At 48.5% G+C, this 15,150-nt stretch overlaps 1 protein-coding gene across 8 annotated transcripts in view; it reads left to right on the plus strand.

The window, feature by feature from the left end:
• The window catches only part of arid4b (AT-rich interaction domain 4B), a 201,151-nt gene that overhangs the window by 73,885 nt on the left and 112,116 nt on the right, over positions 1-15,150 (plus strand). For 7 of the 8 annotated variants that reach the window (XM_060925500.1, XM_060925499.1, XM_060925501.1 and 4 more), the window contains 2 exons: positions 11,724-11,815; positions 13,868-14,009. In XM_060925500.1, coding sequence (XP_060781483.1) covers positions 11,724-11,815; positions 13,868-14,009 — 234 coding nt within the window. Of the gene's footprint in view, positions 1-11,723; positions 11,816-13,867; positions 14,010-15,150 lie in introns of those variants that run through there. The other variant, XM_060925505.1, reaches the window with a different exon arrangement.

Consider the following 15,150-nt stretch of genomic DNA (forward strand, 5'->3'; position numbering starts at 1 on the left):
ATACACAGCAATTTGCAATGCACTTTGTTTTCTGACACCTTTCTGTCTGTGGCAGCGGGGGCGTGGTCAAGCGCCGGTCTGTGACAGGAGGGCGGAGTCAGAGAAGGTAAGTGGCAGAATCACTACACCTGACTGCAATTAACCTGTTTGTGTGTGTCTTCCCAGTGACTGCGCCCTATTTAGGGAGGGAGAGCAGAGAGCAGAGGAGCTCTCTCCCCAGCCAGACGTCTTGTGTGTGTGTCTGTGTGCATGGCTGAGAGAGTGGTGTTTGCATCTGAAAAGAGCAATAATAAACGAAGTGGTTGAACTTTATTCTGGCCTGCCGTCCTCTGTGCTCCACCCACGAACACGGAATCGTTACAGTGGTGCTGAAACCAGGGACCTGGAGTACAGCAGCCTAACAGCCCCATGGAGTCCTCCCCGTTCACTGAACTGGCCCTCGCCACGGCCCAGCAAAGTCAGCACCAGGCGCTACTCGCCCTCCGAAAGGAGCAAGAACAGCGGTTTGAGGCCCTGGTGTTGGCCCAACAAGAAGATCGAGAGGCGTTCCGGCACCTCGTCGCGTCGGCGGGGTCCACCAGCGCTCCTGCCGCAGGCCCGTCTCCCCTCACTGTCACCAAGATGGGCCCGCAGGATGACCCCGAGGCATTCATCACGCTCTTCGAGCAAGTCGCCGAAGCCTCGGGGTGGCCGATGGAGCAGCGTGTGGCGCGCCTCCTCCCCCTGCTAACGGGAGAGGCACAGCTGGCCGCGCTACAGCTCCCTGCCGACCGCCGGCTGGCCTACGTGGACCTCTGCCGGGCCGTCCACCAGCGCATGGGGCACACCCCAGAACAGCAGCACCAGCGCTTCCGCGCGTTGCGCTTGGAGGAAGTCGGCCGGCCGGCCGTTCGCGTTTGGCCAGCAGCTCCAGGACGCCTGCTGGCGGTGGCTGAGGGCCGACAACCGCGCCGCTGAGGGAATCATCGACCAGGTGGTGCTGGAACAGTTCATCGCTCGCTTGCCAGCAGGAACTGCGGAGTGGGTCCAGTGCCACCGCCCGGCGTCGCTAGATCAGGCAGTCAAGCTGGCGGAGGACCATTTGGCGGCTGTCCCGGCGGTAGGACAGCAGATGGCATCTTCTCTCTCTCTCTCTCTCTCTCTCTCTCCCCCTCCTCCTCTGTCCCGTTCTCGCCCCATTCCCCCATCACGGAGGCAGGGGCCGGCACCACCCCAGCCTGCCCTTCCATTTCTCCCTTCTGTGTCTGTCTCTCCCCCCACCCCCCTCAGGTGAGTGAGCCCCAGATCACCGGTGCAGAGGGAAAGCCCGGGCCGGTTTGCTGGCGCTGCGGGGAGCCGGGCCACTTTCAACAGCAGTGCACGGCGATGGAGGTGGGCGCGGTGGTTCGGATCCCCGACGTGCCAGAGGCCGCCCTTGATCGGGCCGGAGCGTATCGCATACCAGTGAGTATCCAAGGGGATACATATCAGGCGTTGGTGGATTCTGGCTGTAATCAGACTTCAATTCACCAAAGCCTGGTGCAAACCGAGGCATTGGGGGAGCACAGGGGGTGAAGGTGTTGTGTGTGCACGGGGATGTTCACAGCTACCCTTTGGTGTCAGTCCACATTTTTTTCCGAGGGGAAAAATTTATAGTGAAGGCGGCGGTTAATCCTCGCCTTACCCGCTCTTTGATTTTGGGGACTGATTGGCTGGGATTTCGGGGTTTGTTGACGCGCTTAGTAGAGAGTGAGTCCTGCCATTTAGCAGGGGGAGGTCCCGGTGTCGCTTTGGCGGGAGCAGCTGTCACAGAGCCATCTACGTCAGCTCCGCGTCAGAGTGAGGAGCCCCAGGCTCCTCCTCTCTCTCTTGGGGAATCCCTCGCGGATTTCCCGTTAGAACAATCGCGAGACGAGACTCCTGCGACATGCGTTTGACCAAGTGAGAGTAATCGATGGTCAAACGCTCCTGCCGAACGCCACCCCGTCCTTCCCCTATTTCTCTATTATGAGGGATAGATTATACCAAGTGACGCAGGACACTCAGACGAAAGAGCAAATCACGCAGCTTTTAATTTCAAAGAGCCGCCGGGAATTGGTATTCCAGGCGGCTCACTTTAATCCCATGGCTGGACACCTAGGGTAGGAGAAGACACTAGCCCGAATAATGGCCCGATTCTATTGGCTGGGGATTCGCGGCGATGTTCGTAGGCGGTGTACAGCATGCCGCGAATGCCAGTTAGTAAATCCAGCGGCCATTCCAAAAGCGCCTTTGCGGCCTCTTCCATTGGTCGAGACCCCGTTTGAGAGAATTGGGATGGATCTTGTCGGGCCATTAGATCGGTCAGCACGAGGGTACCGCTTTATATTAGTTCTGGTGGACTATGCAACGCGATACCCGGAAGCAGTGCCTCTGCGCAATATCTCAGCATGCAGTATTGCAGAGGCACTCTTCCGCGTCATCTCCCGAGTCGGAATCCCGAAAGAGATTCTGACTGATCAAGGCACTACATTTATGTCACGGGCACTGCGCGAACTGTATGGGTTATTGGGGATTAAGCCGATCCGCACCAGTGTGTATCACCCACAAACGGACGGTTTAGTGGAATGGTTCAATCGCACCCTCAAAAATATCATTAAAAAATTCGTAAGTGAGGACACACGTAATTGGGATAAGTGGCTCGAGCCCTTGTTGTTCTCAGTGCGAGAGGTTCCCCAAGCCTCCACGGGGTTCTCCCCGTTCGAATTATTATATGGGCGTAAGCTGCGCGGCATCCTAGACGTGCTGCGGGAAAATTGGGAGGAGGGACCTTCACAAAGCAAGAACGAAATTCAATACGTTATGGACCTGCACGCAAAACTCCACACGCTCACCCACCTAGCCCAGGAGAATTTGAGGCAGGCCCAGGAACGGCAAGCCCGCCTGTACAACAAGGGCACGCGCCTTAGGGAGTTCACCCAGGGAGATAAAGTACTCGTACTGTTGCCCACTTCGAGCTCCAAATTGATCGCCAAGTGGCAAGGTCCCTTTGAGGTCACACGGCGAGTCGGGGACGTCGACTACGAGGTGAGGCGAACGGACAGGGGTGGGGCGCTACAAATTTACCACCTCAATCTCCTTAAACTCTGGAAGGAGGAGGTCCCCGTGGCGTTGGTGTCGGTGGTTCCGGAGAAGGTGGAGCTGGGGCCGGAGGTTCAAAAAGGGGCATTAACATCACGTACCCCTCCGGTCCCCTGTGGAGACCACCTCTCCCCGACCCAGCTCACGGAGGTCGCCCAGTTGCAGACAGAGTTTTCGTATGTGTTCTCGCCCCTGCCCGGTCTCACTAAACTCATAGAGCACCACATGGAGACGCCCCCGGGGGTAGTAGCACGTAGCCGCCCTGACAGACTACCCGAACACAAAAAAAAGGTGGTTCGGGAAGAACTTGAGACCATGCTTGAAATGGGCATCGTTGAGGAGTCCCACAGTGACTGGAGCAGCCCGGTGGTCTTGGTACCCAAGGCCGACGGGTCGGTCCGGTTCTGTGTGGACTACAGAAAAGTCAACGCGGTGTCTAAATTCGACGCGTACCCAATGCCTCGTATTGATGAGTTGCTCGATCGACTCAGCACTGCTTGCTTTTATTCGACGCTGGATTTGACGAAGGGATATTGGCAGATCCCCTTGACTCCACTATCCCGAGAAAAAACAGCCTTTTCCACACCGTTTGGTTTACACCAATTCGTCACCCTTCCGTTTGGGCTGTTTGGGGCGCCCGCTATGTTTCAGCGGCTGATGGACAGAGTCCTCTGCCCTCACGCTACGTATGCGGCGGCTTATCTAGATGATATCATCATCTATAGTAATGACTGGCAGCGGCACCTCGAACATCTGAGGGCCGTCCTTAGGTCGCTGAGGCGAGCGGGGCTCTCAGCCAACCCAAAGAAGTGTGCGATTGGGCGGGTGGAATTACGGTATCTGGGCTTCCACTTGGGCAACGGGCAGGTGCGTCCCCAAATTAATAAGACGGCAGCAATTGCGGCCTGCCCGAGGCCCAAGACCAAAAAGGGGATGAGACAGTTCCTGGGGCTGGCTGGCTATTACCGTAGGTTTATACCTAATTATTCGGACGTCACCAGCCCGCTGACTGATCTCACTAAAAAGGGGGCACCAGATCCGGTCCAGTGGACGGAGCAATGCCAGCGGGCTTTTTCGGAGGTAAAGGCTGCACTGTGTGGGGGGCTACTTTTTCTCTCCCCTTTGTGTTGCAGACCAATGCGTCGGACAGAGGGCTGGGGGCAGTTTTGTCCCAGGAGGTGGAGGGGGAGGACCGCCCCGTCCTGTACATCAGCAGGAAGCTGTCGGTGCATGAGGGGCGCTACAGCACGATAGAGAAAGAGTGTCTGGCGATCAAGTGGGCTGTCCTCGCCCTCCGTTACTACCTGCTGGGGTGCCCTTTCACCCTCTGTTCAGACCACGCGCCCCTCCAGTGGCTCCACCGCATGAAAGATGCCAACACGCGGATCACCCGTTGGTATCTGGCACTCCAACCCTTCAATTTTTTTTTTTTTAATTTTTTTTTTTTTTGGGCTTTTTTCACCTTTATTGGATAGGACAGTGTAGAGACAGGAAATGAGCTGGAGAGAGAGACGGGGAGGGATCGGGAAATGACCTCGGGTCGGAATCGAACCTGGGTCCCCGGATTTATGGCATGGCACCCTAGTTGACTGAGCCACGATGCCCCCAACCCTTCAATTTTAAGATGGTCCACAGGCCGGGGGCGCAGATGGTCGTGGCGGACTTCCTCTCCCGTCAAGGGGGGGGGGGGGGGGGGGGGGAGTCGGCTGCAGGCCGGACGGCTGCCCGGCCTGAGTCGGGCGGTGGGGGTATGTGACAGCGGGGGCGTGGTCAAGCGCCGGTCTGTGACAGGAGGGCGGAGTCAAGGAAGGTAAGTGGCAGAATCACTACACCTGACTGCAATTAACCTGTTTGTGTGTGTCTTCCCAGTGACCGTGCCCTATTTAGGGAGAGAGAGCAGAGGAGCTCTCTCCCCAGCCAGACGTCTTGTGTGTGTGTCTGTGTGCATGGCTGAGAGAGTGGTGTTTGCGTCTGAAAAGAGCAATAATAAACGAAGTGATTGAACTTTATTCTGGCCTGCCGTCCTCTGTGCTCCACCCACGAACACGGAATCGTTACACTGTCATAGCCAGTATTAACTTTATCAGCAATTTGTGCAACAGTAGCTCTTTTGTGGGATTGAACCAGATGGTGTGCCTGTGTGCCTTCACTCCCAGTGCGCATCAGTAAGCCTTAGGTGCCTATGACCCTGTTGCCAGTTCATTGGTTGTCCTTCCTTGGACCACTTTTGGTACCAACCATTGCAAATCGGGAACACCCCACTTCACCGACCATTTTGGAGATACCCTCACCCAGTCATCTAGCCATCACAATTTGGCCCTTGTCAAAGTCTCTCATATCCTTACACTTGCCCAATTTTACTTCTTCGAGCATATCATCTTTGAAAACTGTCCACTTGCTCCATTATATATCCCACCTCTTGACAGGTGCCATTTTAATGAGCTAATCAATAGGTACATTTTACATGCACACATTTTTTTTTTTTACATTTGAAATGAATTAATTCCGATTTGTTGATTACAAACCTACCATTTACATGATAGTGATTGGATAGATATGCATGTTTATGTCCCTAATGTACAACAATAGAATTTCTGGCATGTGCACAGTTCCACATGGTGTGTGTGTGTGTGTGTGTGTGTGTGTGTGTGTGTGTCACACTTTCTTTCTTTATTTATTTATAAAAACCCCGATTCCAAAAAAGTTGGGACAAAGTACAAATCTCGTCTCGTCTCGTCTTCTTCCGCTTATCCAGGACCGGGTCGCGGAGGCAGCAGTCTAAGCATGGAAGCCCAAACTTCCCTTTCCCCAGACACCTCGGCCAGCTCCTCGGGAAGAACACCGAGGCGTTCCCAGGCCAGCCGAGAGACATAGTCCCTCCAGCGTGTCCTGGGTCTTCCCCGGGGCCTCCTCCCGGGGGGACATGCCTGGAACACCTCCCCAGGGAGGCGTCCAGGAGGCATCCGAAAAAGATGCCCGAGCCACCTCAGCTGGTTCCTCTCGATGTGGAGGAGCAGCGGCTCTACTCCGAGCTCCTCCCGAGTGACTGTGCTTCTCACCCTATCTCTAAGGGAGCGCCCAGCCACCCTGCGAAGGAAACTCATTTCAGCCGCTTGTATCCGCGATCTTGTTCTTTCTGTCATTACCCAAAGCTCATGACCATAGGTGAGAGTCGGAACGTAGATCGACCGGTAAATTGAGAGCTTCGCCTTTTGGCTCAGCTCCTTCTTCACCACGACGGACCGGTAAAGCGACCGCATCACTGCGGAGGCTGCACCGATCCGCCTGTCGATCTCACGCTCCATCCTTCCCTCACTCGTGAACAAGATCCCGAGATACTTAAACTCCTCCACTTGAGGCAGGACTTCTCCACCAACCTGGAGAGGGCAAGCCACCCTTTTCCGGTCGAGAACCATGGCCTCGGACTTGGAGGTGCTGATTCTCATCCCAGCCGCTTCACACTCGACTGCAAACCGCCCCAGTGCATGCTGAAGGTCCTGGTTTGAAGAAGCCAACAGGACAACATCATCCGCAAAAAGCAGAGATGAAATCCTGTGGTTCCCAAACAGGATTCCTTCCGGCCCCTGGCTGCGCCTAGAAATTCTGTCCATAAAAATTATGAACAGAACCGGTGACAAAGGGCAGCCCTGACGGAGTCCAACCTGCACCGGGAACAGGTCTGACTTACTGCCGGCAATGCGAACCAGACTCCTGCTCCGTTCGTACAGGGACCGGACAGCCCTTAGCAAAGAGCCCCGAACCCCATACTCCCGAAGCACCCCCCACAGAATACCACGGGGGACACGGTCGAATGCCTTCTCCAGATCCACAAAGCACATGTGGACTGGTTGGGCAAACTCCCATGAACCCTCGAGCACCCTATGAAGGGTATAGAGCTGGTCCAGTGTTCCGCGACCAGGACGAAAACCGCATTGTTCCTCCTGGATCCGAGGTTCGACTATTGGTCGAATTCTCCTCTCCAGTACCCTGGAGTAAACTTTCCCTGGGAGGCTGAGAAGTGTGATTCCCCTATAATTGGAGCACACTCTCCGGTCCCCTTTCTTAAAAAGAGGGACCACCACCCCAGTCTGCCACTCCAGAGGCACTGTCCCCGACCGCCACGCGATGTTGCAGAGGCGTGTCAACCAAGACAGCCCCACAACATCCAGAGACTTGAGATACTCAGGGCGGATCTCATCCACCCCCGGTGCCTTGCCACCGAGGAGCTTGCAAACCACCTCAGTGACTTCGGCTTGGGTAATGGACGAGTCCACCTCTGGGTCATCAGCCTCAGTCTCCTCAGTGGAAGACATGACGGTGGGATTGAGGAGATCCTCAAAGTATTCCTTCCACCGCCCGACAATGTCCCCAGTCGAGGTCAACAGCTCCCCACCCGCACTGTAAACAGTGTTGGCAGAGTACTGCTTCCCCCTCCTGAGGCGCCGGATGATTTGCCAGAATTTCTTCGAGGCCGACCGATAGTCCTTCTCCATGGCCTCCCCGAACTCCTCCCAGTTCCGAGTTTTTGCCTCTGCAACTGCCCGTGCTGCAGCACGCCTGGCCTGCCAATACCCGTCGGCTGCCTCAGGAGTCCCGGAGGTCAACATGGCCTGATAGGACTCCTTCTTCAGCTTGACAGCATCCCTTACTTCCGGTGTCCACCACCGGGTTCGGGGATTGCCGCCACGACAGGCACCGGAGACCTTGCGGCCACAGCTCCGAACAGCTGCGTCCACAATGGAGGTAGAGAACATGGTCCACTCAGACTCAATGTCCCCCGCCTCCCTCGGAAGCTGGGAAAAGCTCTCCCGGAGGTGGGAGTTAAAGACCTCCCCAACAGAGTGCTCGGCCAGACGTTCCCAGCAGACCCTCACCATACGTTTGGGCCTGCCAGGTCTGTCCAGCTTCCTCCTCCGCCAGCGGATCCAACTCACCACCAGGTGGTGATCAGTTGACAACTCAGCCCCTCTCTTCACCCGAGTGTCCAAGACATAGGGTCGGAGATCAGATGACACGACTACAAAGTCGATCATCGACCTCCGACCTAAGGTGTCCTGGTGCCACGTGCACTTATGGACACCCCTATGCTCGAACATGGTGTTCGTTATGGACAAACTGTGACTAGCACAGAAGTCCAATAACAAAACACCACTCGGGTTCAGATCGGGGAGGCCGTTCCTCCCAACCACGCCCCTCCAGGTGTCACTGTCATCGCCCACGTGAGCATTGAAGTCCCCCAGTAGCACAATGGAGTCCCCAGTCTGAGCACCCCTCAGTACCTCTCCCAGGGACTCCAAGAAGGCCGGATACTCTATACTGCTATTTGGCCCGTAGGCACAAACAACAGCAAGAGCCCTCTCCCCAGTCCGAAGGCGCAGAGAGGCGACCCTCTCGTTCACTGGGGTAAACTCCAACACATGGCGGCTGAGCTGGGGAGCTATAAGGAAGCCCACACCAGCCCGCCGCCGCTCACCACGGGCGACTCCAGAGAAGTGGAAAGTCCAGCCCCTCTCGAGGAGCTGGGTTCCAGAGCCCAAGCTGTGCGTGGAGGTGAGCCCGACTATCTCTAGCCGGTACCTCTCAACCTCCTTCAACAAAGTACAAATTGTAAATAAAAACGGAATGCAATAATTTACAAATCTCAAAACCTAATATTGTATTCACAATAGAACATAGACAACATATCAAATGTCGAAAGTGAGACATTTTGAAATTTCATGCCAAATATTGGCTCATTTGAAATTTCATGACAGCAACACATCTCAAAAAAGTTGGGACAGGGGCAATAAGAGGCTGGAAAAGTTAAAGGTACAAAAAGGAACAGCTGGAGGACCAAATTGCAACTCATTAGGTCAATTGGCAATAGGTCATTAACATGACTGGGTATAAAAAGAGCATCTTGGAGTGGCAGCGGCTCTCAGAAGTAAAGATGGGAAGAGGATCACCAATCCCCCTAATTCTGCGCCGACAAATAGTGGAGCAATATCAGAAAGGAGTTCGACAGTGTGAAATTGCAAAGAGTTTGAACATATCATCATCTACAGTGCATAATATCAAAAGATTCAGAGAATCTGGAAGAATCTGTGCGTAAGGGTCAAGGCCGGAAAACCATACTGGGTGCCCCTGATCTTCGGGCCCTTAGATGGCACTGCGTCACATACAGGCATGCTTCTGTATTGGAAATCACAAAATGGGCTCAGGAATATTTCCAGAGAACATCTGTGAACACAATTCACCGTGCCATCCGCCGTTGCCAGCTAAAACTCTATAGTTCAAAGAAGAAGACGTATCTAAACATGATCCAGAAGCGCAGACGTCTTTTCTGGGCCAAGGCTCATTTAAAATGGACTGTGGCAAAGTGGAAAACCGTTCTGTGATCAGACTAATCAAAATTTGAAGTTCTTTATGGAAATCAGGGACGCGGTGTCATTCAGACTAAAGACGACCCAAGTTATCAGCGCTCAGTTCAGAAGCCTGCATCTCTGATGGTATGGGGTTGCATTACTGCGTGTGGCACGGGCAGCTTACACATCTGGAAAGACACCGTCAATGCTGAAAGGTATATCCAGGTTCTAGAGCAACATATGCTCCCATCCAGACGACGTCTCTTTCAGGGAAGACCTTGCATTTTCCAACATGACAATGCCAAACCACATACTGCATCAATTACAGCATCATGGCTGCGTAGAAGAAGGGTCCGGGTACTGAACTGGCCAGCCTGCAGTCCAGATCTTTCACCCATAGAAAACATTTGGCGCATCATAAAATGGAAGATGTGACAAAAGACCTAAGACAGTTGAGCAACTAGAATCCTACTGTGGCAGCGGGGGCGTGGTCAAGCGTCGGTCTGTGACTGGACGGCGGAGTCAGGGAAGGTAAGTGGCAGAATCACTGCACCTGGTGTCTATTAACGTGTGTTTGTGTGTCTCCCCCAGTGACCGTGTCCTACATAAGGAGAGAGAGAGAGTAGAGGAAAGGAGCTCTCTCCCCAACCAGACAACTGATGTGTGCGCGTGACTGGGAGTGTTTGTATGACAACTGAAAAGTGTCAAAATACTGAGTTTTTGGAAACTCAGTTCTGGCCTGCCGTACGTCTGTGCTCCACCCACCTGCTCCAAGTACTACACCTACATTAGACAAGAATGGGTTAACATTCCTATCCCTAAACTTGAGCAACTTGTCTCCTCAGTCCCCAGACGTTTACAGACTGTTGTAAAGAGAAAAGGGGAGGTCTCACAGTGGTAAACCTGGCCTTGTCCGAACTTTTTTGAGATGTGTTGTTGTCATAAAATTTAAAATCACCTAATTTTTCTCTTTAAATAATACATTTTCTCAATTTAAACATTTGATATGTCATCTATGTTCTATCCTGATTAAAATATGGAATTTTGAAACTTCCACATCATTGCATTCCGTTTTTATATACAAATTGTAAATAGACTTTGTCCCAACTTTTTTGGAATCGGGGTTTTGTGTGTGTGTGTTTTTTTTATATATATATATATATATATATATATATATATATATATATATATATATATATGAGAGAGATAGATAGATAGGTGTGTGTGTATATATATAGATAGATAGATGTGTGTGTGTGTATGTGTGTGTGTGTGTGTATATATATATATATATATATATATATATATATATATATATATATATATATATAAAAACAGTCAATATTTGGTGTGACTACCCTTTGCTTAAAAAAAAAAGTCTCCGGTACAATTACTGCAGTTTTATAAGGCATTGAGCTGTACTGAGCATCTTGCAGAACCAGCCACAGTTCTTCTGGACACCTTGACTGTCACTTGCTTCTTAATTTTGCAGAAAAATTAAAAACCTTGTTCTTCATTATGTTTTCTTTTTTAATCTGAAAAGTGATCTCTTATGTAATATGCTGCTCAGGTGCAAACTTTTTTTTTCTGTAACATTCATTTTCCAGCACAAAATTAAATGTTTGGAAATCTAAACTGTTTTTGTACTGACTCAGTAATGTAGAAGTCTATCACAAAGTTACAAAGTTTGTATGAAAAAAACATCGGGTGCCTAAGACTTTTGCACATGCGCACACAAGTGTATATGTATGTGAGGGAGAGAGAGAGGAAGTTTATCTTCCCCCCACCATGTAATGTTCTTTATATTAAATGGATCCATTCAGCAAAAAAAAAAAAAACTAATTTAATCAAAAGAATTTTAAGTTTGAATCAGTTCACCATTTTGACAACGCACGTCTAGTCAGCGGGAAAGCATGAGTGATGTCATCGGAGTGAAATATTGGAAAATATGTCACTTAAATCCACAGTGTATTTTCTATGAATAATGCAAGTTTTTCAACAGAAGATAAACTTCATATCTTCAAACCAATGTGTGATATTATTTTTTATTATATAGATACATTCATAAACAAAAACTACCCAAATTTATCAAAATTAATTGATTTCCTTACGAGTGACACATCGAGATTTATATCACGGTTTTGAATCTCCATGTCCCGGATGTAGCTTGTATGACAAATATGAGTTGGTGGTACTATATTTCCCAGTAAAACTCTCGTTTATATATCAGAGAGAGAAAAATTATCAACTGATGATTTGTGTTCAATGTTATGGTTGCAGACACTTGACAGGCTTCCCCTGACCAATCCAGAGCACTTTGGCACTCCTGTCATCGGAAAAAAAGGCAACCGTGGGCGTCGCTCTAATGCCATGTAAGTGCTTATTTTTGGGATGATGATTTAAGTTCCAAAGCGGTGGCGATCCATGGGTTTCAAACACTCTTCAAAAATAGTTCCCCTATTGTTGACCATTTCTTACCAAAATGCATAAAACAGTAGAGACCATACATGAACATGCTTATCAAGTTTGACTTATAAAGTTCCAGTCCATTGGATTTCCTGATAGATTTCTCTGACCCTTGCTCTATCGCCAGTGTTTGACCATGCCCCAAACATTGCATACGGCCTAAGAATCTTGTCCTATATATTGTATATATTTTAAGTTTCATACGAATTTGTGCAAGCAATCATGTTATAGTGGTTTAAGTAAATTAGACTCCACCTCCTTAAACTTGATTGACGTAGGATGGCCATATTGCTTATACATTTCAACATCTTTTTTGATGATTATTGAAGAGCACACACCCCTGAGTAGTTTGACACCAGTGTTATGAAAGATAAAAATCCTTGGAAAAGTTCTCAAAAGTAAGTTTTGAATATTATGCAAATTATCAAAAAATCTAACTAAATAGTATGCAAAACTAAATGGTTTTTGCGTATTTTCTTTCAGGAGAACCAAAGCACTATGTCGCAAAAAAAATAAACAAATTAAATAATTAATTAAAAAATTAAAACAGTTCACTGAGCCAAAACATAAAACACTTTGCTGTTGTACCTATAATACCAATCAAAAATTCATATGTGCAAAATTTATCTCCAGAATTTATATATTTTTATAAAGCTGTTTTGTGACAAGGTCCTTTGTTAAAAGTGCTATACAAATAAAATTGAATTATATTGAATCAAGCTCATCTCTCTTTCCTGAGTAGTGGGAGCAAGTACTACCAACTGACCAAGTTTCATGTCTATAACAAAAGATTAACAAGTCCGAACAACACCACCATTGCCCCCTAAATACCATATAGTCCCAAATGATGATCTGCATGGTCCAACCACTCTTCATAAATAGCACCCAAAGCGGCTAGTTTGTGTATAGGTGTGAATGTGAGTGTGAATGGTTGTTCATCTCTGTGTTAGTCCTCTGATAGATTAGTGATCTGCCCAGAGTGTAGCCTTCCTCTTGCCCCAAGTCAGCTGGGATTGGCTCCAGCTTCCCCAGTGACCCTGACAGATAAGCAGTAACAGATAACTGATGGTGTATAGAGGCAGAATTATGAAAGTGAGTCCCTGTCCAAATACTTATGGACCATACTGTTCTTTTCAAGTTTTGTGATCATAGCTCAATGCTAATTGTGTGAAATGCCTGCTGAAATATGATTGGCTAAAGGCCACATTTTAAAAAAATAATCCAGTTATGATTAAAAATGCATTTAAAGATTAACAGAATGATGCAGCACACCAAATTTCAGCTCAGTTCGACTTAGCATATGACCTCAGAATATTGTTCTGTATTGGCCTTTTTTATGCCAATCTACACAACCAATCATGAGTTACAACTGTGAGTAAATTATGCTCTACATCATTTATTGACAAGTGGAGGACATGTTGTTTTATAAATGTCAGCATGTTTCTGATCATTCTTGAGGATCATACTCTGCGGAGTAGTTTGATACTAAAACTGTGAAGATAGGTTAAAATGAAAGGGCTAGTTTGTAAAAGTAGGTTTTGCATTTTTTGCAAATTAGAAAAACATTCTGTTATGGTGGAAATTAATTGGCAGGGGCTCATCTCAAGCCAAGGGACAAGAAGAAAAAAAGAACTAAGTGTCTTATGGACTCATCTCATTCATTCTCATCTCATTATCTCTAGCCGCTTTATCCTTCTACAGGGTCGCAGGCAAGCTGGAGCCTATCCCAGCTGACTACGGGCGAAAGGCGGGGTACACCCTGGACAAGTCGCCAGGTCATCACAGGGCTGACACATAGACACAGACAACCATTCACTCATGGTTCTAAATTATTTTTGTTACATAGGTAAAATGCTTTGTGTGTGTGTGTATTTGCTGTAAAGGGAGTCTTGCACACTTGAGGCAAGATGCTGTATTTTTGTATGGTTAATGAGACATGTTTCCTTTGACCCGAATAGACAAGAGGAAGAATCTTCTTCCTCATCCAGTGAAGATGATGATGGTGACTCACAACAGAATGAAGAACTTTATGGCAAGGTGGTGTGCGTGGAAGGTGTTGCTACAGAAGATAAAAAGAAGGCATTGTGGTTCCCTGGCCTGGTGAGTAAATTTCGTTCTATCTCACCAGTACAGGAAAGTTTCAGAGCAACCAAAATAGAGTTCACTAACTTGGTAATGGGTGTCCAATTGATCCAGGCATTCTCTTTTGATTTTGTAAAGAAAACAATTGTACAAATTTTCAATTATGTTGAGCCAACGTATTGTTTTCTAAGGTATTAGCTATATAAATATTATTACACTACACAATGGACACAAAGACCTTTTAAAGCACTGCTTGAAGGAAAAAGTTGGTGTCTGTCTATAAAGATTTTGGAAATTTTCATTTTTTTAAAATACTTTTTAGTGTTACTTTCACCTGAAAATAAACTATAATATAAAAACATAATTAATAAAATTATTATATTTATTCGACTCTTAGATTAGATAAAACTTTATTGATCCCTTTGGGACGGTTCCCTCAGGGAAATTAAGATTCCAGCAGCATCATTACAGATAAACAGAGAAAGGAAATGGAGAAAAACTTCTAGATAAATTAAATTAAGTATTTACATATACAAATATAAAAGAATAAGATATGGGGAAGAGAGGGGGGGAGGGGGAAAAGGGGGAGAAGTGGGGTTAGGGTAAGTGTGTGTGTGTGTGTGTAGGGGGGGAGGAGCAGGAGAGATATTACACATTATATTGCACATTGTCCGGTATTGCTTATTGTTAGGCTAGGCTACTGCTCCTTCCCGTCCTCTGTCCTCCTGTTACCCCCCCCCCCCCCCCCCCCCCCCCCAGAGAGGAGTTGTACAGTCTGATGACGTGATGGACAAAGGAGTTTTTGAGTCTGTTCGTCCTGCACTTGGGAAGGAGCATTCTGTCACTAAACAGGCTCCTCTGGTTGCTGATGACGGTGTGCAGAGGGTGACTGGCATCGTCCATGATGTTCAGTAGTTTGTCCATAGACCTCTTCTCTGCCACCGTCACCAGAGAGTCCAGCTTCATGCCGACCACAGAGCCATTGAGCCATTGTCATTGAACACAACCGTTATCAGATTAGAAGCAGTACTCTATTACATTTAGAACATTTAGCAGGCGTCCTTATCCAGAGCGACTAATTGAAGCACTTTGTAGTCTTTAGTAAAAACGTATCCTTGTGCTAGGTCACTCAGTGAAGGACTAAGAGTACCATCAGCCC

Source organism: Neoarius graeffei, chromosome 7 (genome assembly GCF_027579695.1).
Source record: "Neoarius graeffei isolate fNeoGra1 chromosome 7, fNeoGra1.pri, whole genome shotgun sequence".
NCBI lineage: Eukaryota > Metazoa > Chordata > Actinopteri > Siluriformes > Ariidae > Neoarius > Neoarius graeffei.